Raw genomic sequence first — 26,463 nt, forward strand, 5'->3', positions numbered from 1 at the left:
CAACTGTGCAAAGGTCTGTCTTTTCAGCCAAAGAGGGAGTTTTGGAGAGAGCAGGTGTGAAGACATTCTGTGTGGAGTGAGCAGGATGGAACTTCTCTTGTCAGGAGTGGATGAATAAATTGTTCAATTGGTAGTGATGGTGTGTGGAGAACACGTGACTTCAACGAAATGATAAGGAGTAATAAGAGTTGCAGAAAGCTAGTGAGACCTGAGCAGCAGCATAATGACAGTAAACTGGAGAGAAAAGACCCCTGAGACCAAAGCAAAATTCAGTACCACAGATGAAGGCTTTTTGAATCTCTCAAACAGGTCTGATAAAATGACCTTGGAAGGAGAAATTGTCTCGATAGAGGCCCTTGTTAAACAGGCCTTCAGCACTAGCACCACTCCAGCAAGACCCTTGCAAGAGATTAACTCATTTGGGAAGAAGTTGTTTCTTTCTACCTGAATGGTGGGGAAAAAATAAGGCACTAGCCAAAAATTAATTAGGATTAAAAAACCCCAACAATCTCAGGCAATCATGGAAGAAACATCCTAGATTTGAGTTTGGGGGGTGGTGGGATTATTTTTTTTTTTTTTTTTTTTTTTTTTTTGAGAGGGGGGTGTTGTTGGTTTGGGGTTTTGTTTGTTTGTTTTGGGTTTGGTGTTGTTGTTTTTTTTTTTTTTTAAAGTATTAAGATTCTAAGTTAATCCTTGCCATAAAGTGACAACTTTTTACAGTCAAGTCTTAACAATCTGCTACTGGCTAGGTTTTCTGTGTCTCAACTCTGCTTCTTCCCCAAGAACAGCTGTCAGCATCTGTTGACATCACTACTAAGGAGTTCCACAATTAATCCCTAACTTACTGGCAGGTGTTATTAGTTTAGAACAAACAACGAAGAGAGGAGACTTGCACATAGCATAACTGCATACAACCATACTTTAGCCTATCCAACAGAATTTCAATACCCCGAGTATAAAATGCCAATCCAAGACACTATAGGAACAGATGGTTACATCCCTAATACAAGACTGTGCTAGTACTGCCATTCTCCTGGGATGACAAGAAAAGTACTGTTCATTTTCCCACTCTACAGATAGTCTGTTTCTTTCCAACAAAAACTGTGTCATCAGGAGACCACTATGCAAGGTCAGGCTATATCAGCCTCGTTACAAATAGATAGCCCCAGCTTCCTGTATATAGAAGACATTTCTAAAGTGTATATGGCTGTAAAACCGAGAGTTCTGAGGCTAAGGTAACTTAAGATCCAAAGCCAAAATAATTCATCTTTTTGATGTCAAAGTTTATCAACCATAGGTTGCCATCATTCTCCAGGTGCAATCCAGTCTGTCATTGCTGAGGGTGCAGGCTAGCTGTTAAATTCTCCACGTCATAAATACTGCAAGAGAGTATGTACTACTCTCTTCAGATACTTGTTTCTTGATCTCATGACCAATTCAGGCTGCCAAATTTGCACTACTGCACAGCCTGCTTATCATTGTTTCACGTCTGTGTATCTAGTTAAAATAACTTGGGCTAGTCCAAATAAATCCCTTTCTTTTTGGATTTATACTGGTAGCTAAGTAGTCATTTAGGTATTTCGTATTTCAAAGCTTTTCTCAGTCAGTACCTCCAATTCACCAGTCATTTTGGTGGCTCAAGCTCAGTCCTCTGCAGTTCTGCAACAGCTTGCAGGTGCTTAAGTGTTCATCCCAAATGCAAGTGCAGAAACTCCTGAATCTTTCCCCAGGAGTGTTCCTGTGCATGGGCATGTGCTTTGCACTCTCCACCCCCCAGAACAGGCACCCCCAGAACACGATCCACAGCTACCTGACAAAATGGAGTAGAAGGAGGATCAATTCGGTGACCTGCCCCTGGATAACTCAAGAGTTCAAAATTTTCCTTTCCATGCTGGCGTAGACGCCCAACTGCCAGCTCAGCATACAAGGAGCTCTTCCACATGCGATCATCTTCCCCCACCACTATAAGAAAGTGACCTTCTGCTTTTTCAATAGGGATCGTGCAAGGCGAATTAGCAGGATTCGTTGGGTCATCCAGAGCTTCAAAAGTGTCAAATACACCAGCTTCAGAAACACTGACCTTATTCGTGTCAAAACGCAGCCCAGGCAGAGTCATCTCACCATAATGGAGGTCTGCAACTGTGTTTGAACTACAGCCAGAGATACACACAGCAGCCACTACTTCTGGCAGGAAGGTGATCATGGAGAGTGCTAATTCTGCCCCTTTCCCAGTCCCAATCACTCCAACTCCCGGTCCCTTCACCTTCAGATAAGATAGGGGGTGGGGAAGAGAGGAAGAAAGGAATACAGGAAATATGCATTATAATGAGATTAGCCATTAAATGACTTTGGAGTTGTGTTGTTAAAAAAAAAAGGTTAGGTTAATTATTGATGTGACCTGTTGGAAAACTACAGCCTGGACCCAGGCTCCTCCCTCTGCTTAGTTCTTATTTTTCAGAGACAACAAGAGCTGCTGTCACAAAACAACACAGGCATAAGAAGTACCATCACTGGGACCTCAGCTAATCCCTACTGCATGTTTTGATACAAATATTTTCTTTTTTTCCCAAAACAGGTAGCAGGAAATTCAAGCACAGTCTATTGCTATATATGTCTCATATAACCTCACAAATGACATTTGAAGGATTAGATAAGTAGTATTTAGTCTTTCCTTTTCTAGCCTGGAAAGTAAAACTGAAAACAACACCCAAGTCATCAAATCCATGCCTTTCCTGACTATTGAGCAGTTTTGTATCATCCTCTCAAACTAACTGCTCTCCTTTAAAAAAAAATCCTATCTTTATCACCACTGCTCCTGTTTGGAGGACATTACAGCACTTCACTGTTCTAATGATGAAGAATCTTCTAGTTTCCAGCAGGAATTTATTTAATAGACAGCTTATGCTGGAAGAAATTCACTCTCCACAGTCATATGTGTAGCCACCTATGCAGGACTTCTACTTTTTCCATTATTGAGCCTAAATCTACCCAGCAGAAACTGTCACTCAAAAAAAAAAAAATCACTGCCACCACTTGGGCATGACTGCTGAATCCTCCCTTGTCCTGAGAGATCTCTCGTTACACTCACCTTTGGGTGACGCTGTAGGAATCTGGCTGCCTCCTCAAAGTACTCGAGTTTGAATTCTTTCATGACCTTAGGCAGATCTTCAAAGTCAAAATATGGCAGAGAAAGAGCAGCAAAGCCACGGGTAGCCAGGAGACTGGATCTAAATTCAATCAAACCTCCTTCATCACCGTACATGTCAATCACTCCTGGAAAGGGGCCATCCCCTACATTAAAAAGAAGGGGTACAGAGGACAAGTTATCAAACAGGACGCTAAAAACTATCTAGTGAAGAGTGAACAACAAAATATAGAACGCTTAAAGCATTTTCTATTAATACTCATTACTTTTCCATTTGCACAGCAGAGATTAAGAGAACTAGTGCTGTATCTCACTTCAGCTATTTCAAACTAAGAATAGGTCCTTACCTTCCTGTAAAAATACGTGAACAGTTAGACTTGTTTTTTTTTTTAAATAACTGTTCTAAATGTATTTTTCCATAGCCTTAACCTCCCACCCTCAGAAGAAACTTACTCTAAATCAGCTATTTTCCCACAAAGAAGTCATACCTTAATTAGTAAAGTGCAAGCTCACTACTAATGAGGCAAGAGCACTGAGCCCTGGAATTAAATTCTACCAAACTTACACAAACTCTGGAACAAGGTGCACTGAGCAAAGCACAGCAAAGAGACACCCATTGCTAGATGAAATCAACTGGACTTGCTAGCTCTATCTCAACATCAGCACTGTAACACTTGGCAGCAGAACTGCTACTGCGGATGTGAAGAGACCGGGGGTAAAACTGAGAGCTCTATGGGTGGTTACATGTGTGTAACTGATACGTACACATGCATACACATGTGGGCAATCAGTCCCATAAAACTGCAGAAAAAAATCACAAGCACGATTTTTAAAGAGCATGCTTTTGCAGGCAAGGTCATGCTGTGAGATTACTGTTTGCCATGCCAGCAGATATTGGGTTAAAAGGCCAAGGATACTACCTCTTGGAACTATAAAGACCTCAGGCAGGCAATTGCATTTTTAACTTTTTTTTCCCCTGGCCACCAGATGTCACCACTGATGTGCTCAGATCCAGCTCTGCAACTACCTCAGCAGCAAAGGTATCTGCAAAAGTGCTTTAACTCTCTGACATTACCTGCATACAATAAAGAAAAGACCTCTGGCATTTCAAGGTGCTTGAGAAAAGGAAGTTTTGGACAAGGCATGCGAGATGGTGGAAACCTCCTAATTTAAAGTGTTAGAAAAGGACTGAAACACACATTTGGGTTCTTTTTCTTTCAGTCCTGAAATTTTTCAAAGTTCAATATTCTACTTGAGAGAAAATCTATCTGGATAAATTCATCATAATTCCATGATCAACAGTAACCTTTAGTTAAAAACAGTCAGGCTAGATGGCTAGAAAAAAAGAGTATTCACTCATTTATCACCCCAACCTGGAAAGCTTTCTAGCAAGAACATGTGATCAGAACATAGTCAAGCGTGAATGTGTTTCTCTCTCATGAAGACAACCTTTAACTTACACAAGGATCCTGGACTGCCTTCCTGAGTGCCTACACATGCCCAAGTAGACAGTTTCTGCATAGCTCACAAAAAATCAGGATAAAACAGGCTAGACAACTTTACTACTGCATAAAACCAAACAAACCCACCCCACACCTGTAACTCTTATGTCCGAATCAAGGAATCTCTTTCATATTAAAATTACAGTGTAAGCCCACTCACATGATCTCACTTTTGCCAAGAATGGCTTGTGTTTAAGATTCCTATCTTAATAATATTAACATTTTTCTATCCCTGGAACAAAGAAAGGTATGATAGTAATGCTGTAACTGGATCCTCCATCAAGAACGATGCCAGTATCCTTTCAGCAATGATTCCAGACTTTACCATACTATTACGATGCCAAACTTTCTACAGGGAAAAATGACAGTTCCATCTTGCAGATCTCTGGATTCCCACAAAGCTCAGCAGAAATACACCTCCCTCATCCTATAGGGCAAAACAACCATGTCTCAGCGATGGAAAATCCAGAATGCTGACTAAACATTTGATCCAAAATTCAAAGTTCAGTCTCTGTTGTTTTTTACTTCAGTGGACTTTGGATCCGTATCTAAATGGATAAAAAGATTATTGGTTTGGGAATCATTCACTGAAAATACTTAAATCCGTAATAACTGTAGTAGTACTTACACGATTTGCTGAACCAAGCCATTACTGAACCAAGACATTATAAATTAGAGGCAGTATGGTGGGCAGTTCTAGAGGCACAATACTCAGGAAATACAAGAAGTTTAAACCACGGCTCAAGCGTACAAACACCATCATCGGTGTAAGGTTTCATTTTCCAACACTAGTAGTCCATCAGAATATCACACCTCATAAAGCACAATCATTCCACAAGCAGAACAGGCAGAACTTGCTCAGAATCTATTTTGCTTCTATATCTCAGAACAAACGAAGTAACTCAACTATCAGCTTCGCTTTGGCTCTGGTGTAACACAGGTGGAATACCTGTATTTTCTAGAATCTCTTCCGCTGCTCTGCTTACTGGCATATGTTTCACAGGGAAGAAAAATGCCTTTTCAATTTGATCCTACTTAGGGTAAAACCTTTGGGAAATTTATTACATACTCACACTGTGAAGCATATCGGCTTTTCTGAATGTTACAGATTCTGGTGGTCCAGAGAAAGTATCAAACCTGCCGCAACATCGCAGACTGAGAGCAGCGACATGGCAAACCCTACAACCCCTAGTCTCATTTACCTTCTGCCTGTCTCACATGAGCCACCTGTCCTCGCCTGCCCTGCCCAGTGCTGCCGGTAAGGACCAAGCAGTGTGGCCTCACACCAGTGGGGCCGTGTCCCGACAAGCCTTCGGGAGTGTCTCCATCAGATTTCAAGGGGAAAGGAAAAGAACCTGGCACCTGTCCACAGGGCGGCCTTCAGATCTATTACGGAATATGGATTTCCCAGGTGATTTCCCTTCTTTAAAAGGGACTTTCCCTGCTCAGACAGGGAAGTCGGGGGGTCCCGCCGGCCCCACGGCGAAGGTCTCCGGCCAGGGGCACTCACCCGGCGGCAGGAACAGGGAGCCCCTTACGCCTCCCTCCTTCAGTCGGATCCTCCGCACGCCGGGGGCCGTGAACCACCTCTCCACCTCGGCCTTGGCCACCACCGGCCCGGGGATGGCGCCGGGCAGGCTGTGGCCCTGATGGACCAACATCTCCACCTTCAACGGGGTGCCGGTGCTGCGGGGAACGAGCCGCTGGTACGGCCTCTCCATGCCGGCGGGGGCGAGGCTCCAGAAGAGCCCCATGGGCTCCACGCCGGTGTAGTCCCCGCCGTGCGAGGCGTCCGTGCCCAGGTGCAGCTCGCCACGGCTGTCCGCCCGGTAGTGCGCGCACGACTGGAAGAGGCAGCCGCGCTCGTCAGCCGCCACCGCCCGCAGGGTCACTGGCTGCCCCGGGCACAGCCCCGCCACCCGCGTCTCCACCCGCTCGTCCGCCAGGCCGGCGGCAGGGGACACGGCCACGCTTACAGCCCGCCGCCGCGGCGCGGGGGGCGGCGGCGGGGCGCGGCACAGGGCCCGCGCCGGGGCCGCAGCGGCGGCGACCGCTCTCCACATGTCGGCGGCAGGCAGGCGAGAGCCGCGGCACCGACGGCAATAACGGCGGCGCCGCCACCGCCACCGCCCCCGCCAGGCAGCTTCAATCGATGGCAGAGCCCCCGCCCGGGCGACGCGTTGCTACAGCGACGCCGTAGGGCCGGGGCGGGAACGCCGGGGCGGGAACGCCCGCCTCCGCGGGGGCCATGGCCGCCTCCGCAGCGCCGCACGCTTTCCCCTCACGCCCCGGCAGCCTTCCCACAAACGACGTGGAGCCGCGAGCCGTTGGTAGAGGTTAACATTTTGCTTTAATCCATTAAAAATTATAGTGGATGCAAAACGCATCATCACATCTATAGACTTCACATAAAACACGAACAGCAACTCAGACTACGTCCACTCAGCTTGCATCTGTAAGGCACCGACGTGTTACAAACTTGTTTTAGACAATACTGCAAAGTCACCGGCGCCCCATGAGCAATATTAGGCACTTTTTCTTTCCAACTCATCCTCGGGTGCCAAACATTACCAACAATCCCCAGGCAGGAGGTGAGAGCGTGCCCAGCTGCCCCCACTCCTCAGAGAGAACCAGAAACGACGCCTAGAGGCTGCGGGACCTGGTGGGAGAGGGACCGGTTCCACCCCCCCGGCCTCACCGCCCCTTCCAGCCTGCCTTCCCACACACGAGGGCAGCTCCTACAAACTCGCCTGCGCTAACACTGGGTGGAAAGGCAAAGTGGCCTCAAGGAGCTGCCATGCCAGCTTGGCAGCCTTGCTACTTCGAGCAGCGCTTACAAGCAGGCAGCTGTGAAGGCACTAAGGGAACATAAAGGCAGGAAGAAACCGCCCTCCAGCAGTGCTGTGGACCTACACAGGGATGGATATCCAGCCCTGCTGAGGAAATGCCCAGGAGCAGTTCCAGGCACGACTATCAACGGGTCCAATTCTGTTGTTTCTTCATGCTTACAAACTTTCCAAAACCGTACAGATGTCTAATTTCCATTGCACGTGCCCAGAATATCACGTTGGCAGATGAGTTATCCGAGGATGCAGGCGCAGTATTCCTGCTTTTGGTAAGTGAAATATTAGATATTAAGTGTTAAGGCAGATGCATTTCAGAGATGTGGGAGAAGAGGAAGGGGAGGGAAGTGCACAAGGAGAACAGAAAGATTACTGGAGGCAGGAAGAGAGAACAGCTGCATCCAGAAAAAAACAGAGTACAAAGCTGGCTCTGGTAAGGGCAATAGCATACAACATGTTTCCTCTGAGAAAGCCAAGGCAAATTTTCATCCCAGTTCTCACCTTGGATAAGGTGAGAATTCACATTCAAAACAGACCCAGCCTTACCACCATAATTTTTCCACAGTTTATAATCCCATACTACACACCAAGGCCAAGACCTGTAACCAAGGTTAGAGTAGGGTGTTTAAAGGAAGGAGCTTTCACACTCTCACCCACTAGCATCCTCCAAGAAACCCAATAGCTTATTCTCTGATGTTCTTTATTCTCATTCAGAACCATTTAACAAAACAAACCTGAAACATCAGCATCTTAATCTCTAAAGTAACCTACTCATATCACAGTTTATGGGATGTTCCACATGGCTTGCCCATGAGGTGTTTAGAGAAGAAAGCTTGGATCTGCCGCCAAGCATCTATCTGTGCCTCACAGTGTGCTTTGGGCTCCCCTCCCCACACCACACGCTTGCCAACTAGCAGGTGCATTGAGGCTGCACACATCGGGAAAAAGGGAGGTTCAATGTAGTGCCCCGCTCCAGGATAACAGACTATCTTAGGCTTTTCCTTCCCATAAGCTTGCAAACGCTTGCTCCCCTCAACTGCAAAGAATTCGCTCTTCCAGTTGCGATCATCCTGGCCAACAATGAACAAGAAGTGACATTCGGCCTTCTCCAAAGGGATAAAGCTTTGGCGGTCAGGCCCTTCTAGCGGGTTGTTCAGTATATCGACAATATCAGCAATCCCAGACTCGTTGACCTTGATGCGTTTTGCATTGACACCAAGGGGTGGAATGGTGATGTCCTTGTAGCGGAGCACTGCACCCACATTTGCCACGGAGCTGTTGATAAGGGCAGTGGCCGTGATGCCCTTTAGGAAGGAAGCCATGGAGATGCACAGGTCACCCCCCTTCGAGATTCCAAGCAGCCCAATCCCTGAACCTTTAACCTGGAGGAGAGAGAAGAGAAATCACAAACAATGAACCATGGCATGTCACTTCTTTAAAATGTTGCCATGTTCACAGCAGTGTCTGTCCCGAATCTGGATGCCAGGTATAGGCACCTAAGGTCTTGTGTGCAGCGCCTACGCCTAAGGGACCCTGGGGCATTGTTTTGTGCTTGGTTTATGATCATAAGCCCTGCTGAGACTGTGGCATCATCCTAACAAAGTTACAAGGCTCAGTGCTGAAGCATACGCAGAAGGTACAGCTATGCTTGCAAAAAGCGTGCAGATGTGCAGCCTTAGATTCATTTTGCTTATAAGGCAGCCCAGGGGAGAAGAGGGAAGGGGCAGGGGAGGCCTCTTCTACAAATGCTTTCTTTCAATGCAGAATGCTCAAAGTCAGCAATGACTATGATACTGTCATCAGTTACGATAATGTATTTTATATTCAACCACTGTCTTTGATTCCCTTATTAAGAAGCTAACATGGGGTAGCAGACTCCACATCAGCTGCTCTCCTGTTTCTCTAGTATGCTTGGTGTCTAACTCACAGTGAAAAGGAATTATTCTGAGGTAGCTGACTCATTAAAATGTATCTTAAAAAAAAAACACTATTAAAACCATTTTCCTAAGCAAATTGTACAGTTCTCTGGAGTCAATCTAGAATAGGTTACCTTAATTTTCTTTTACACAGGTCAATTAACTAGAATAGGAAAGCTAAATGATCTTACAGCATGCTGAAATCCTCTAAGGACATAGAAGGTTAGCTAATACCACAACTGCTTCAATATCCAAAGACCCTCAGAGGTATAATGGCTCTGAGACAGCATGAAAATTTAATACTTTTTGTACCTTATCACCAGTGTAACAGGCTCCAAACCCACTGACTTTGAAGCATGGAAGGGAGAAAGTTAGAAAATATGGCTGAAACTTTATAACGTGTTAAAAACATGGTGAGGGCATCAGTGGAGGCATTAAAGGGAGGCTATGGTACTGCTCTCAGGAGAAAAAAAGGCGGGGGGAAAGCAATTTTCAGTATTTTGGGCAGAGAGGTGGCAGGAGCAGTTAGGGTGACTGAAAAGCAAGTAAGACCTTTAACAACTTCTCATCTTTCTGAAGTTGAGGAAGGTATTTATTTTGAGTTCTCCAGAGAAATCAAGTGTTGCCTTGTGCAATTCCAGTTATTGTCATGCACAGCTATTTGGAAGGAAATGCAGAAATCGGTTCTCTTCCAAGAGGTGTCGACTTAGAAGGATCTCCAAGTTCACAACTAGCTACTAAAACCCACACTCAGCAAATACCAACATCTGGAATGATTTTAACAGCTTATACAATACACAGCAACAAAAGTGTACTGGTGGACTTCCTTGAGACCTGGATCACAGAAGGTTATTGTGCTCTAAGGCTGAAAAGGGCATTTAGTTCTGAAGGACAGTCTACAGAGCATAAACCTAAAAGCCCACTGAAAGTCCAATAAGTCTCCAGGCAACTAGTACCCTAGTTAGGACACTGGGTTGAACGGAGCACAAATTACCTATGTGTCACTATGTCACCTGGTCAGTTCAAAAGCAAGAATTGGAATAATCTGCCAGAGAACCATTGTAATGGGAGTTAAAGATATCAAGCAAATTAATTACAGCCAACTTGAACAGACATGGTATTTTAAGTACAGCAGCTCTGCCCCATCTGCAGTCTGACAGGACCTGACTAATGAGAGTTCCCTTTAGTGAGCGAGTGTCAATGAACAAACCAACCTGGGTGTGTTGTAGCATATAGTTTACAGCTTCTTCAAAATATTCCAAATGGAATTCCTTCATCTCTTTGGGGAGATCTTCATAGCTGTAGAAAGCCAGAGCCAGCACAGCAAAGCCATAGTTGGCCAGCAGGCATGCCCTATATTCAGGGAGTCCTCCTCCAGTTCCATACAAGTCAATAATTCCCGGAAAGGGGTCATTTCCTGCAAGAGACCACACAAGACAACACATTAACCCACAATTTTTAATTCATATTCCAAATCCATAGGCCTGGGAATGGGTCTTTTTTAAAAAGAGAAAAATATAGAGCAGCAGAATGGTACTAAGGGTCCTACATTACTGTGGAGGAATTCCTTTCCGAGACTGGCCATAATATTCTCTCGGGTATGGACAATCCCTGTTTGGGCCCCAGAGCACAAGGTTACCAACTAGATTACTTTTGTCCTTCAAGTTATCTCAATGGCCTTAAAAGGAAATGTAGACTGATAGCCTGCCAAGATGCACGCCTCCTGGATGCCTCTCCGATGACCGCAATGAGGAGACTGAAGGGATGAGCTTATTACCTGTGTTCTGCTAGCGCTGCCCTATCACTATAGCCCACGAGAGTGTGTTTACGCTAAGCAAGCCAATTGTAGTATGTAGTCGTGTCACATCACATTCCGCTATATAACCTGTGTGTTGTTTGTAATAAACGGAGCATGATTTTCTAACCATATTGGTGTATGGTCATGACTCTGGGCCGTCCACAGAAGGGCTCTTGCAACACATTACTACACCAGTTTTCAGTAAATGGCTACGTTGCTTCAAGATTAAACAAGACAGCACAAAATAGCAGGCCTGCTCGTGTTTTGGACAACACATGGCTGGAAGGGATGGGATGTCCCTTGACAGTCACAACTAGTTCTCTGTATCACGTAAATTTACTGCAAAAGGATCAAGCACTGCTTCAGAAGTACCCAGAAGGCTTCTCCCCAGTGCATTTCTCAGAAGATTGATCCAAAAAAATCTCATGTTCTGATGCTTCTAGCTTCTCAGTTGCAGTGTAAATGTACTACAGACATTTATTCTAAGGCAAAGAAAATAAAGTATTTGTAACCAGCTTTGCTAACCTGATGAGGGAAGCTTTCCGTAAGGTTCATCAGGGGACAGAGACTGAAGTTCAGAGCTGAGACGGATAGCTGCAAACTGATAACGAAGTATGGAAAAGAGAAGGCCAACAGGGACACTCCCATTCCTGCTCAGAAGGGTGGGTGAGGCTTCTCTCAGATGTCTGCAGACTAACCCACAAAATTTGGGCAACAAACAAGAACCGTAAATTCACCTTAAACCACAGGGCTACAACACAGAGTTGGGGATTCTGGCTGGGACAGCACATATGATTTTGGCACTATCATGGAGGAGTTACCAGGGACAGGGAGGGAAAAAGGGGGAGAGGGGAAGACGTGTTACATAGAGGAGCTCCTTGAGTACACGGGGTTCCAGAGACATGCTTGGTGAAAGCCTCTGGGTCACAGGGGGAAGGAAAGGTGGGATGTGGTGGAGGACATGCTGCCAGAGGAGGCAGCAGATGAGGCTCCCTACAGACAACTAGCAGAAGTCTGGGCAGCCGCTGGAAAGACAATACAGAATTTGCAAGGCAATCTGGAAACCTCACAGACCATCTCGATCATTTTCTGACAAAAATACCATAAGGGCAAACCTGTCTAATGCTTTATTTGATCTTCTGCTCACAAACAGAGAAGAACTGGGGGAAAACATGGCAGCAAAATGCAGCTCAGGCTGCAGCAACTGTGAAATGACTGAGTTGAGCATCTGTGTAAAGGCTGGGAAGGAAAGCAGCAGGCTTAGAACTCTAGACTCTTGGAGAGCAACCTTCAACTTACCCAGAATTACTAGCTGAATTCCCTGGAGAACAGCCAGGTAGAGCAAAGGTACCTTGAAGACTAACTGACACCACCTCCCACAGCATTTGGAAACAAAAAGAGTACTGTGATCAACACCTTCATGTCCAATACAAGTCAACGAAAGAAACTCACATTTAAACACATGTAGCTGTGCTACGCGAGGAGCGTGGCCACCAGATCAACGCTGTACGGGCTGCTCGGGCTGCTCCTTGAAGAGTGCTCACCACTGGGGAGGTCCAGCTCCCCCTTGTCCTCCGCACCGTACCGGGCTCAAGGGGCGTCTGGAGGGGCTCTGGCTCCAGGCCTGGGAGCACGAGGCCGAGACAGGAGACAGCACCCGCGGGGCAGCAGCCAGGCATGACCGGTACTCACCGGGGGGCAGGAAAAGCGTCGCCCGGATCCTCCCCTCTCGCACCGGGACTCTCCGCACCCCGTCCCGCAGGAACGCCCGCTCGTGCTGCGCCTGGGCCAGGAGCCGCCCTGGGGGGTCTCCGTGGCCCTCAAACACCTCCAGCTGCAGGAGGAAGGGACGCTGCACGTCCCGCTTTACCAGCCGCCAGAAGGGCTTCTGGGGCTGCAAAGCCCAGAGCAGCCCCATGGGCTCCAGGCCAGAGAAGCTGCCTCCCGGCAGCGCAGGGCAGCGGGCGAGGTCCAGCTCCCCGTCGTCCCCCGCCTGGTAGCGGGCGCAGGCCTGGAAGAGCTCGCCCGTCTCGTCCCGCAAGGACGACCGCAGCGTGACCTGCTGCCGCGGGCCGAGGCCCTGCACGGCGATGGCCAGTGGCTCATCGAAGAGGCTGCGGGCGGCGGGCGAGGTGCGGATGGAGGGGGCCATGGAGGAGATGCCGCGGGCAGAAGCCGTCCCGGGGCTGCGGGCGGGGCGGCGGCGCCACGGGGCTGTCCGCGCGGGGCTGGAGGGGCCAGGCCTGGGCCGGGGCAGCCGCCTCTGCTCGCCACGGAAGCTCGCCTGGCACAGGGAGCGGGCAGCCACCAGCCACATAGTCCTCGGTCGCTTCCGCCTCCAAGGCCCAGGGCCGTGCTCAGGCGGGCGGTCCGGGAGCGCCGCTGGCACGCCCCGGCGGGGAGGAGCGGGACAGCAGGTCCCTCGCCCTGCCTGCCTCCTGCCCTGCCTTCCCTCCCCGCCCCGCCGTGGGAGGGCTCGCTGCTACAGACTCTGTGGGCGGAGACCCGTCCCGGCGCCGGGAAGCTCGTCCTCGGTGTCACCCGCCGCGCTCCCCGGGGCCGGGCGGGGTGCGTGGGCGAGGGGACGTGCGGGGCCGGGCGGGCAGAGGTGTGGACGAGCCATCGAGCAGCATCGCAGTCGGGATTCACTGTCTGGACAGGGAGAGGGAAAGGCCTGTGTGCGACCGGCCGCACAGAGACGGGGCAACCCGGGCAGCGCAGGGGCTCCTGCCCGCCAGCAGCGACCCTGAGCGGGCCGCGCTGGGCCGGGCGGCTCCGCCAAGGGAGGGGAGCGAGGCCCAGCCCCAGCCGAGGCGGGGAGAAGCCAAACCAGTGCCAGTGCGGCATTGCTTCATGTCTTCTTGCCGCCTCTTCTTCCATCTTCCTTGCCCTAAGGCCTGGGCAAGGCAGGTCGTGTCTCCACCAGGCTCTGCCCAGCTCTGGCACCTGCACAGCCGAATGAATTGGGAAGGATGCTCTGGGTGCGGGAGGGATAAGGGAGGAGTGCTTTCACGGGCTGTTCAGGCAGGTCAGGAAAACGCCTGGCTCTTCGAGTAATGGATTGTGCAAGGGTTTAAAAAGGTGGCCATTCATTCCGTCTTACCCAGAACTGTATCTTTTGCTCCAAAGGGAACTGCAGAGGGAGAGCTGTTTCCTCAGGCTCCCTGACTCCTCCGGGGAGATGCAGATAGAAGTGCCTGTTGCTCAGAGCTCCCCATGTCTGACTTAGTGTTGTGAAACAAGTGGAAACATCTGTGGGAATCCTCAGCACTGTCCTATTTTGAAACACTAAATGGTTGAGAGGTACTGGGTAGAGTCTCACCAGTCTTTTGTTCCCCATGGAGATTGCGTCATTTCTCCTAAACAGATGAGGTGCTTTGTCATCTAGCTTTTGGGTATGTTGTCTGGTGTCCAGCCCTCAATGTGTGGCAACTTCTCCTATTGTTGAGAACAACGCTCCTTGGCTTGCAGTGCTGGATTTTATCACCAGCTTGACCATATACTGGAACAGATGGTAAGGGAAAGGGCACTGAAAGCTTAAGCAACACTCCTCCTCCACACTTGGTGGCCCAAGAGCAGTGGAAGAGTGAAGGTAAGGGGGCTAAGTGTCAGTCTTCTCTGGTCTCCTCTCCCCACCTGGGCAGTTCTTGCTCCCAAACTCCTCCAAGTTCCACTCTGGGGTGAGAGGGTGGTTGAGATGCAAAGAAAGATCCCTGCTTCTAACCAAAGCACAGCAAATGACTCCATGGCTTTCAAATCTCAATCTCTCTTTATTACAATTCTCACCCTAATAAAAAAGCTGAAAAAGGTCCACATCATGTGGGAGAAGATCGCAATGGCTATAAATTCAGCAGAATGGCTTTTTGCATGACATCTTGGGGCCAGAAGTATTCACGAGTCAGAGCACTTCCTTCTGAAGGGACGACGGAAAAGAGCACACAGAGGGCAAATTACCCTTCCCAAGGATTAACCAGAGACACTCTGGCATCCGGGCTATACCATCCATCCTTGCACACTTCCAGCAGCACAAAGATCAGAGACATTTGCATTTGTTATGAGACATTCGCTATAAGACTGGTGAAGTCCATGCTCCGAAATTAGCATTGGAGAGGTATTGCTTTAAAGTATGAGCTGAGGATAGTGTATGCATGTAAAGACCACAGTGAAATGCAAAGTATCACCAAGTATTAGGAGAATAGAAAGTGCCTGAGAAATGTAACTGTGCATTTTGCACATCACCTATTTTATCAAGGGCTAATACAAATCTATTTGCCATTCCTTTTCTTGACACTGGAGCAAAAAAAATCAGGGAAAAACAGAAAAGGCAAACCCTCTTTTATATAAGAGTTATGGATGTGCAAAGTCATGGAAGATACTGTAGTTATACTAGTACAGTTGTGAACAGGGTTGGACCTGATAAGTATGGGAACTTCTCTCAGGTTAGGTCATTTAAAGCTGTGTCTTTCATGATCATTAGTTGTCATTTAAATATTTATTGAAAAAAGCCTGGATCTGTGGCCAAGCGTGAGCCTGAGCCTTAAAGTAAGCCCCGGGCTCCCCACCCAGGACTGACCGCTTGCGAAAAACGGGATGGTTTCCTATGGGGCACAAAGGAAAAAAGGGAGGGTCAATGCAGTGCCCTGTTCCAGGGTAAGACAGAATCTGAAAATTTCCCTTCCCTTGTGCCTGCAAATACTTGCAGACTTCACTAGCATAATACTCAGATTTAATAATGTGATCATCTTGTCCAACAATGAATAGTAACTGTGCCTCGGCTTTCTCTAGTGGGATCAGGCTTTGCCTGCCAGGGGCTTGAAAGGGGTCAGTAAGGATGTCAGAACAATCAAGAATATTGGAATCAATGACCTTGACCTGTTGTTCATTGAAGGGCAAAGGGGGGATGGTTTTATCCTTGTAACAGAGAGGAATAACTGTAATGGCCATGGTGCCATTGAGAGAAGCAACAGCTGTGATGTTCTTCAGGAAGGCAGCCATGGCGAGAGACAGATCAGCTCCTTTGGAGTAACCGAGCAGGCCAACCCCTGGTCCCTTTACCTGGTAGACAGGAGGAAATCCCCATCAGTACTGAGCTGAAAAAGACAACAGCTAGCTCCTGGAGAGGGACGCTGTATAAAGCTGAGAGTTTGCAAAATGCTGTGAAGGAGGTGATGGCAATGATTTTTTTTCTTCTGGACAAGGTGCCAAGAACTGTCCCCTTCAAACCGCTGCCTTTGATAATGTTCCCTGATTTACTGACATCAACTAAGAGAGAGAGAATATGATTTCACCAATTTCAGGACAGGTTGTAGGACACGGCTAAGAGTTATTAGCCTTAGACACTGACTAAAAGTAAAGATGCGCTTTACTTTTCACTTTTGAAACTGTAGGAGGACATTTGGTGGCAATTTATGAATGCTCTCTCCTGCACAACCTTCCCACCTTGTTATGTCTCAGCTGACTCTTGTGGCATTGCTTTGTGATCTCTCTTTACCGTCCTTCCAGTGCATATCTATTTGACCCTTCCTCTTTCCTAGATCTCAGACACTCAAACCCCTGGCAGATGCCAGCCATGAAGCCAGATGGGTATTTCAGCAGCTTCTTCCAGAGATAACTCAAGGCAAAGTGACAGGCACCTTGGAGAAGAAGCACTCCAAGGGGAACACAGGGGGATACGGAGGGTGTTCCTACCTGTGGGTGCCGCAGCATATAGTTCACCGCCTCTTCAAAATATTCCAGGTGGAGTTCAGTTGGCTCCTGGGGCAAATCCTCATACCGATAATAAGCCAGGGCCAGTGTGGCAAAGCCATGATTAGCCAGCAGGCTGGCTCTGTGCTCAAAGAGACCTCCTGCAAGTCCATGTATATCGATGATCCCTGGATAGCTGTCTTCTCCTGGAGTAGACAAGAGGAAGAGCAGTATTGCCTAAAATGACTCTTTTCAATGTTTTTCTGGTTTAGAACACATCAAACCAGGTACACAACAGGATCTGAAGAGGAGCATTTTTTTGGGAAAAGACATGACCAGCCATTCAGCTGTGCAGTGTCAGCAGCTGAAAAAACCCTAGAGAGTGTTGCAGAGGAAAAAAGGCTCGGGAGCAGAACCTCTTGGGTATGGTGCAAACCCTTATTTGTATTAGGAATCAGCAGTATTTCTGCATTGTGCTTAGGGCCAACAGGCAGACACTGTTTGGTGAAGGCATCTTGTCACAACTTCTCTCTGTAAGCAGCCCTGTAACAACAACCACTTCACCTAGTACTGTAAAAATCCTCAAGGTATCATGATTTGATAGATGTAATACTATTAAACTAGAAACTGTTAAGCATTTGTGTTTGTACTGTGGCTTTTGAACTTTTGGGATCTCTTGAAAAGTGATAAGTGGGTTCCACCCAACCAGCACTTCATCTCTTTGGGGATCATGTCTCGGACTGTGATCAGTATCAAATTGTGCATAGGATGCCATGAGTATCCCCCTAGGTGAACGGAATATTGTTATCTGAATCTTCCCTTCTTGGCCCAGGATCTTCTTTTCCTCGTCCTGTGAAAATCCTGCTCTTGTCCACCCAGTGCAAGGGAAGGGAGTGCTCTGCATGCTGCATTTCTACAACCTGATGGGTTTTGGGACCTCATGGCCTAGGGAAGCTCCACAAGCCCCAGGCCAGAGAAGGTGCTCCTGGCCATGATGGGAAGTGGGTAGGACCCAGCTCACCCCAACTCTTGGCTTCAGGAGAGCCACAGGCCTGAGTATGCTCATGCCTCCCACCCTTCAGGGATGCCCTCTTGCCACGGTCTCACGCCCTGCACCACAATGGCCTGTGCATCCTCAAATATGGCTGGAAGGTGGGAATGTGCTGCTGGGGGTCATGGAGGAGAGGGGAGTGGACAGCATCTGCTCTCTCTCTCTGCCTTGGACTGAAGAGAATCCAAAACAGTACTGTGCCCTTCCTTCTGCTGCTGTTTGCATGCAGGCATCAGCACATCTGCTTGCTCTCCATAGTCTGTCAGCATTCAAAGCAGTGGCTGTGTACCCCAGAGGCCAGGAGTGCAGTTGTCTGTGGCTCGTGGCTCCGCTGAGTGTAGCCGGGCTCTGTGGGCTTGCACTGAACATGCGCAGAAAAGGTGGTAATGCTGAGTAAGGCTGCAGGGGTGCTCAAGGAAGGTGGGACTGCACTACAGCAAAAGTCTTTTGAGCTCTCCACCTTTATGCGGCCTTAGGTCATTTGCTGAGGAGTATCCAACTCCTGAATCTGAATGTAGAGATATACAGCCTAGAGAGCACTCCCAGGAAAGAAAACCATGATGGAGGTATCTCAGTGCAGGACAATTTGAGTGTGGTGGTGAAATTATGGTGGCAAAACACATCTCCAGATGGAACTGTGTAATAGTTCCAGAACTGTGTAATAGTAACAGAAATACTGACTACAGACTAAGCTCGCAGTTTTGCTAAGCTGAGGATTGGCTGTGGGAGCAGCAAGATGAGACTAAATTCCTCTATGCTGTGCCTAGGAAACAATTCAAAGTTCCAGGGAGTGCGACAAGGGCCTATAATTTTAAAACATACACAAAAGGAGCAGGTTGGGGGACACTGGGGAAATGCACCAGCAGTTGGCTTACTGTAAGCGCCTCAGATCAGAGGAAGCAGAACATTTTGAATATAAAACACATGCAGGTGGCTTCTTCCATCTCTGGGTCAGCAGGTGGGGGTAGAGGTGAGGCACAGGAAGGAGCCCTGGCCTCGCTGAGGGTGGGATGCTTAGCCTGTGGAATCAGCCCTCCAGCACCCTGGACTCTGGCAGGGAAGTCTCTGTGTAGCTGCTCAGAAGATGCTGCAGCCTGGTGGTGCCTTGGGCAACTCTTACACCTCAGAAAGACGCTCTGCACCATTTCCAGAGCAATTAAATGATTGTCTTTTCCTACTGGAAAGGTTTCATCCCTGTAAATGTTCTTGAGTCCCTCCTCTTCCCCCTTTTACGAACTGTTGATGTCCACAGGAACCCCAACATGCTGGACCATGGTCACCATATAGTCAGTTGCTACTGTGCTAGAGGGAGAGGGAGGATCCCCCAAATCCTCCCAGTGAGGAGGACTGTCAAGGATTGGCACAGAGCCCCTCTCCATCACTCTTTTCTGCAGCATCTCATCTCCAGCAGCCCTCCTGGCATGCTCACTTCCACTTGCTGCGCTTTTCTTCACGTTTGTAACCTCAAACTCTGGGCAAGAAGAGTTATTCCTCTGCCTGCCTCTACATCTGTGTCCTGGCACCCGCAAGGCTAGGTGAATGGGGAGGGATGCCAGCCTGGTCAGTGGTGTGGGAGGGAGAGGAGGGGGAGGACAAGTCTTTTAGGGACTCCTTTTTACAGAGGTAGTGGAACAGCTTGCACTGACAAAACACTGGTTTAGGGAAAACAAGATGGCCGAAGCCAGTACTTACCAGGGGGCAGGAAAAGCGTCGCCCGGATCCTCCCCTCTCGCACCGGGACTCTCCGCACCCCGTCCCGCAGGAACGCCCGCTCGTGCTGTGCCTGGGCCAGGAGCCGCCCTGGGGGGTCTCCGTGGCCCTCAAACACCTCCAGCTGCAGGTGGACAGGGCGCTGCACGTCCTTCTTCACCATACACCAGAAGGGCTTCTGGGGCTGCAAAGCCCAGAGCAGTCCCATGGGCTCCAGGCCAGAGAAGCTGCCTCCCGGCAGCGCAGGGCAGCGGGCGAGGTCCAGCTCCCCGTCGTCCCCCGCCTGGTAGCGGGCGCAGGCCTGGAAGAGCTCGCCCGTCTCGTCCCGCAAGGACGACCGCAGCGTGACCTGCTGCCGCGGGCCGAGCCCCTGCACGGCGATGGCCAGCGGCTCATCGAAGAGGCTGCGGGCGGCGGGCGAGGTGCGGATGGAGGGGGCCATGGAGGAGATGCCGCGGGCAGAAGCCGTCCCGGGGCTGCGGGCGGGGCGGCGGCACCACGGGGCTGCAGGTGCAGGGATGGGCCAGGGCATCTGCTTCTGCCAGCCATGGGAGCTCACCTGGCACAGGGAGCGGACAGTGACCTGCCACATGGCTCCTGGGCTGCTGCCTTCACCGTGTCTGCGTTCAGACTGAGGCTTCTTCTACAAATGCAGCTGCCCACACACAGGCGAGGGGAGGGTAATTGGGGCAGGAGCTGTGTGGGCCCGCACCATGCTGGGAGCCGCCAAGGCTGCCTGGAGCCACTGCTGCAGCCCTGCCAGCGCCCACGGCAGGGTGGGATCAGCACAGCCAGTCCCCTGGCACTGTGGGAGCATCTCCAAAGGGCAGCAGCCCTACCCAGACACTTGCTGACAAGTAGTGTGCTTACCTGCTGTGGTGGCGGCTGCTGGTTACTGTCATTACAGGACTGGACCCAGGCACAGGCGCAGCTGCAGCCGTTCTCCCTGGGCTCCTCTCATGGGCTCTGTCTTTCCTCTCGTGAACTTGGCCAAGCTGCAGGCTGTACTGCTACAGCTGTGAACAGGGTTGGACCTGATAAGTATGGGAACTTCTCTCAGGTTAGGTCATTTAAAGCTGTGTCTTTCATGATCATTAGTTGTCATTTAAATATTTATTGAAAAAAGCCTGGATCTGTGGCCAAACGTGAGCCTGAGCCTTAAAGTAAGCCCCGGGCTCCCCACCCAGGACTGACCGCTTGTGAAAAACGGGATGGTTTCCTATGGGGCACAAAGGAAAAAAGGGAGGGTCAATGCAGTGCCCTGTTCCAGGGTAAGACAGAATCTGAAAATTTCCCTTCCCTTGTGCCTGCAAATACTTGCAGACTTCACTAGCATAATACTCAGATTTAATAATGTGATCATCTTGTCCAACAATGAATAGTAACTGTGCCTCGGCTTTCTCTAGTGGGATCAGGCTTTGCCTGCCAGGGGCTTGAAAGGGGTCAGTAAGGATGTCAGAACAATCAAGAATATTGGAATCAATGACCTTGACCTGTTGTTCATCGAAGGGCAAAGGGGGGATGGTTTTATCCTTGTAACAGAGAGGAATAACTGTAATGGCCATGGTGCCATTGAGAGAAGCAACAGCTGTGATGTTCTTCAGGAAGGCAGCCATGGCGAGAGACAGATCAGCTCCTTTGGAGTAACCGAGCAGGCCAACCCCTGGTCCCTTTACCTGGTAGACAGGAGGAAATCCCCATCAGTACTGAGCTGAAAAAGACAACAGCTAGCTCCTGGAGAGGGACGCTGTATAAAGCTGAGAGTTTGCAAAATGCTGTGAAGGAGGTGATGGCAATGATTTTTTTTTCTTCTGGACAAGGTGCCAAGCACCTCCTACGCACAAATTTCCTCCACTCTCATGAAAAATGTTCCCTGATGCTATGATGACAGCCAAGACACAATGACACCATTTGAGCACAGGTTGCAGGAGAAAAGTAAGACTATTCAGAGCTAGTGTGGAAAGGTTTTAGTAGTGGGGAGCTATAGCGATGCCTTCTCATGAGAAGAAACCAGGGGCTGCCCCCATGTCGGACAGAGGCAGTTTTAGCCAGCTCTCAGAGGGACCCAGCTCTGCCCAAAGGCGTGACAGGGAGGTGGTTTTAGTTTTGTTCTTATTTATCACTATGCTAATCTGTTATTAACTGGCAATAAATGAAATTAATCTTCCCTGAGTCAAGTCTGTTTTGCCTGTGACAGTAATTGGTGGTTTATTTTCCTGTCCTTATTTTGACCCACAAGATGTTTCATCTTAGTTTCTCCACCTGTCCCGTTGAGGAACAGGAGTGACAGAGCAGCTTGGTGAGTATCTGACAGACAGCCAAGGTCAACCTCTATTTTTTAGACTACGGAAATTCCCACAGGAATGGCTGTTCATGCTCTGCCTGGGCCAGTAGCTGCCCAAGGGGGTCCCCGTGGCCCTCAAAACACCTCCAGCTGCAGGTGGACAGGGCACTGTATGTCCTTCTTCACCATACACCAGAAGGGCTTCTGGGGCTGCAAAGCCCAGAGCAGTCCCATGGGCTCCAGGCCAGAGAAGCTGCCTCCTGGCAGCGCAGGGCAGCGGGCAAGGTCCAGCTCCCCGTCGTCCCCCGCCTGGTAGCGGGCGCAGGCCTGGAAGAGCTCACCCGTCTCGCAGTGTGACCTGCTGCCGCAGGCCAAGGCCCTGCACAGCAATGGCCAGCGGCTCATCGAAGAGGCTGCAGGCAGCGGGCGAGGTGCAGACAGAAGAGGCCATGGAGGAGATGCTGTGGGCAGAAGTTGTCCCGGGGGTCCACATGGGGCTGTGGTGCTGTGGGGATGCTTGTGGTCAGCAAGAGGCGGATGGTGGGGACTATAGAGGATGAGTGATGTGGAAAGGCTGGTCAAGAGAAACCTCATCTGCTGTGACCAGAACCATGCTTGGCAAAGCAAGCTGGGAGCAATCTGCAACTTCTCTTGTGATCCACTCAGCTGAATCATGGTTGTACTTAAGCTGGATGTCCTGGCTCCTCTGCCTGGGCAGCCAGTCATGGAGAGCTGCCTTCTCCTCCTGCCCCGGCAGCGGTGAGACTGCAATCGCCTCGCTCCCCCTCGCTCCCCGTCTCTCCTCCTCTCTCCCCACCCCATGTGCCTGTTGTGAAGCCAATGGTCCTTGTATGCTTCAAAAAGATGCTGTACCAGTGCCCCAAGGGGCTGATTATGAAAGCAAATAGAGCCCTGCTCTCTCATAGCTCTCCTGTCCTGCACAGCTCCTCTTGGAAAAATTGGAGGATGTGCTCCTTGTAGCTACGTTTGTGTTTCTGCACTGCTTGGAAGCAAGTGAGAGAACCCTCAGCATGGTCCTATTGTGTAATACCAGGTAGTCAGAGGCATTGGGCAGAATCTCAGCAGTTTTCCTTGCCCATGAAGATTGCTTTTTCTCTCCTTCTGAAAGTGTCATGTGCTTTCTTATCTGGAATTTATATGTGCAGTCCAGCATCCATGCTCCCTCATATAGAAATTTCACTTTGTGTGGTCCAAAGAAAAATACCCTGCTTCCAACAAAAATGCAGCTAATTACTTCAAGGAATTGTGATCTCATTTTCTCCCCATGATTCCAAAGCTAAAAGGATATTGCATTCTTCTGAAACAAGATTGTACTAACTATAAATCAAGCAGGAGAGCTTGTAGGATGACCAATGCATCTTGGTTAAAAAGAAGCCCCTAGTCAGAGCACATACTTCTCAAGGGGAAACAAACCCAAGACACAGAAGACAAGACTCATCCAGCAAGAAGAGCTGGTTCCCAGCCTCCCAAGGGCTCTCAGCCAGAGACCCTGGCATCTCAGCTGTAACATCCCATATCGTGTCGTTCCTGCAACTCCCTGAGCTTTGAGACTTCTCCACTTGAGGTGAAGTGTTCAAGATAAACCTAGTGAAATCCCTACACTCCTTCTGAGGGGGTATTTTAAAGCATAAGCTGAAGATACTAAGCATGCAGAGAAGTAGTAAACTCTTTTTTCTCTAGTTTATAGGTATAAAAACCCAATTCTGGACAGGTCATACAGTAGTGGCACGTGATGTGCTAGGAGATGGCAGCGTCTGCAGCAGGGTAGGACTGGCACAGACAGTCCCCTGGAACTGCAGGAGCATCTCCAAAGGCAGCAGCTCTGCCCAGGCCCCAGTACCCTATGGCTGCACAGGGTGTACCTGCCCACCTTGTCAGGCCAGCTACCATGGGGGCAGTTTCTAGATGTCAAGTGCAAACACAGGGCAGGATCTTGGAAGCAACATGCTGTCGGGCCTGCTGGTTATTACCCTTGCAGGAATGGCACCACTCTTCTGGCACCTCCTGTGACTTTGTAATCTTGCACTTCTTGCCAAATGACGGCACCTGGTGTGGGCATGGGCTGCCTCAAGGCTCCCATCCCTCCCTCTCTCCTGTTCTTCTTGTCCACACCCAGACAGAGTGCCTTACCCATGTTAGGGCAGGCCCACAGGGTTTGGCTACACCGGTTGGGAGCGTGGATTACAAAATATCCTGGGCAGGGAAGGGCCTGGGAGTTTCATTTGTTACTAATTCTCTTTCATCAGTTCTGATCTCTCATATAAATTTTTCAATCCAAACGCAAAGGAGCAGGTGTAAATCCTTTAAGAGAAGATTGCAGAACAGCTTCTTGGATGACCAGACCATATTGGGACCAGAAGTAGAAGTTAGCACATCCTTCCAGAGGAGAGGTGAATCCAAGGCAGAGAAGACAGCTATTCCAGAGAGATCTCTCTCACAGAGCCTGGTATCTCTTAACCAGAGGCACCAGCACCATTATTTTTCTAACACCCCATTGTACAGTTCATCAATCAGAGACATTTCCATTTGTGATGAGACATTCACTGTCAATGTGGTGAAATCTCTGCACCAAAAGGTGCATATGATGGAGGTTGCTTTAAAGTACAGGCTGAAGATGATATACACATGGGGAGACCACAATTATATGGAGAGTACAGAAATTTATTTGAAGTTCATAGGCCACCAGCGAGATTGAGCATATTGCATATGATCTGTTCAATTAAGATCAATTCAAATGTTATCTCTTTTCTCAATGTCTGATCAAAAAAGAGCAGGGAAATTTCAGAAAATGTGAACCCAGTTCTAGTCACAGCTGTAGGTATATCAAGCCATGTTATTTGGGTTGTACTGATGAGAGTGTAAACAATATTAATTCAATAAATAAAAAAGCATCTGTCAACTTAGGTCCTTCAGGCTTGGGTGTGCTTGCTGGTGTGGTAAAACAAAGCCTAGATCTCTTGTCAAGCATCATCCTGCTCCTCTGAATGAACCTTACACTGCCTCATCCCCCATCTTAGATAGCCAGCTGGTTCAAAATGGACTCCTTGCTCCTGGTGAAGGGTGGAAAGGGGAGGAGAGTATATCTAGCATTTACTTTCTTTGAGATTGCAAACATTTTTCTGGTTTGATTAACAAACCACTTTCCTTTGCAGAAATCTGCCTGCCCAGTGATGAAAAGAGAGTGCCTGTCAAGAAGAGAGGTCTCTCGAATACTTCAAAGGCTAAGCTCAAGACTCGATCAACTAATGCTGAACTGACCACCACCCAAGGCAAATGCCAGCACAGCTTCTTAGCCAGACTGCAGCCGAAGGTAACTGGTGGGGACATTCAGGTACCCAGAGAGACTGCACAGAGCAGATAAGGGTTATGGGAGCCACCGGGGTTTCTGCTGTGTTAGCTCCAGGCATGCTCCCCTTCCCATGTCCCATCTGACACCCTGCCTCCTCACGCCCTGTCTCCTGACCAATGCTGGTAGCAGAGGCAGGATACTGCCCATATTATTAGTACAAGGAACGATTCTCTCAAATCAGATTGCCATTGCTGGAGCCGAGGGGTGGCATGACTCTTAACCGCATTCAAAAGGCATTTGCACAATTGGCTCTTGCTGCCAGGTGACCCGGACATCAAACATCCTCAGCAGTCCATTGGAGCCATGGCATTGCTTACGACCCTGTTTGCTATCAGTGACTGGGTGAGTTGCCATATGGGTGCGTAGTTGCCCATCTTTCCTACTACCTCTACAAAGCTTTATTTTATAACATGTTATCAGACTCTGTTATTGTTTGGACCACACTATCCCAGAGAAAATGGTCCCCCGTGCACTCACAGCATAGCAAATACAGATGGGCCATTACCAACCTGGGACTCAAAAGACCTAACCTCTGCTTTTAAGAGTTACTCATCTTTCCAGACTGTTATCTAGACTTCTCTTGGACTCAAAGGGAAAGACAGGGACCCACAGCTTCTCAGCCACCTGCATACACATCCCTGTCTCCCTGGTCCTACATTGCTCCACTCCAGCACTTCAGGCACAGGTGCTTCTGGAGGAACAGGCATGTGTAGCAGGCATCCCCTGGATATATGCCAGGGATATAGCCAAAGCAAGCCTTGGCTTGCCTTACAGCATGCAGAATACTCCCCTCCATTAGCTATGGTGAGGCCTCTGAAGGATGAGACACTTCCCTGGGTCCATCAGACCAGAGTCGGTAGAGAGCTTTTGCAAGGTGCAGCCAGGGCAACAGCACCTCATGTCCACCCCATTGCCTGATGGGGCAGACAGGCTCTAGCTACTTGGTAAGCCTTAACACTCCACAGTGGGGAGTCCTCTTTAGAGCAGCTGGTCCTTCCCCGTACCCTCCCACACACAGGCAGGAAGGTTGCAACTGAGGGGCACTCGCTGCGCTGGGAGACCTCAAGTCTGCCTGGAGCCCTCACTGCAGCCCTGGCAGTGCCTGCGGCAGGGCAGGCTGGGCACAGCCAGTCCCCTGGCACTGCAGGAGCATCTCCAA

The 26,463-nt window shown here is 49.3% G+C and overlaps 3 protein-coding genes and 1 pseudogene across 3 annotated transcripts; all 4 read right to left on the bottom strand.

Moving 5' to 3' along the window:
• Positions 1-1,687: 1,687 nt before the first annotated feature.
• Positions 1,688-6,710, bottom strand: LOC104382287 (acyl-coenzyme A thioesterase 5-like). Its single transcript, XM_009990206.2, has 3 exons — positions 6,158-6,710; positions 3,089-3,291; positions 1,688-2,263 (listed from the first exon to the last, which is right to left on the bottom strand). Exons 1-3 carry the CDS (start codon positions 6,708-6,710, stop codon positions 1,688-1,690), a joined length of 1,332 nt encoding a protein of 443 aa, XP_009988508.2.
• Positions 6,711-8,266: 1,556 nt separating this feature from the next.
• Positions 8,267-13,521, bottom strand: LOC104379374 (acyl-coenzyme A thioesterase 1-like). Its single transcript, XM_086613158.1, has 3 exons — positions 12,897-13,521; positions 10,621-10,823; positions 8,267-8,872 (listed from the first exon to the last, which is right to left on the bottom strand). The coding sequence occupies exons 1-3, from the start codon at positions 13,519-13,521 to the stop codon at positions 8,267-8,269; spliced, it is 1,434 nt and encodes a 477-aa protein (XP_086469284.1).
• A 2,156-nt stretch (positions 13,522-15,677) lies between these two features.
• Positions 15,678-20,242, bottom strand: LOC104383128 (acyl-coenzyme A thioesterase 5-like). Its single transcript, XM_086613139.1, has 3 exons — positions 19,633-20,242; positions 16,893-17,095; positions 15,678-16,259 (listed from the first exon to the last, which is right to left on the bottom strand). Exons 1-3 carry the CDS (start codon positions 20,240-20,242, stop codon positions 15,678-15,680), a joined length of 1,395 nt encoding a protein of 464 aa, XP_086469265.1.
• A 502-nt stretch (positions 20,243-20,744) lies between these two features.
• Positions 20,745-22,339, bottom strand: LOC147528595 (acyl-coenzyme A thioesterase 5 pseudogene; annotated as a pseudogene).
• Between the last annotated feature and the right edge of the window lie 4,124 nt (positions 22,340-26,463).

This window comes from Tauraco erythrolophus, chromosome 6 (assembly GCF_009769465.1).
Source record: "Tauraco erythrolophus isolate bTauEry1 chromosome 6, bTauEry1.pri, whole genome shotgun sequence".
Taxonomy (NCBI): domain Eukaryota; kingdom Metazoa; phylum Chordata; class Aves; order Musophagiformes; family Musophagidae; genus Tauraco; species Tauraco erythrolophus.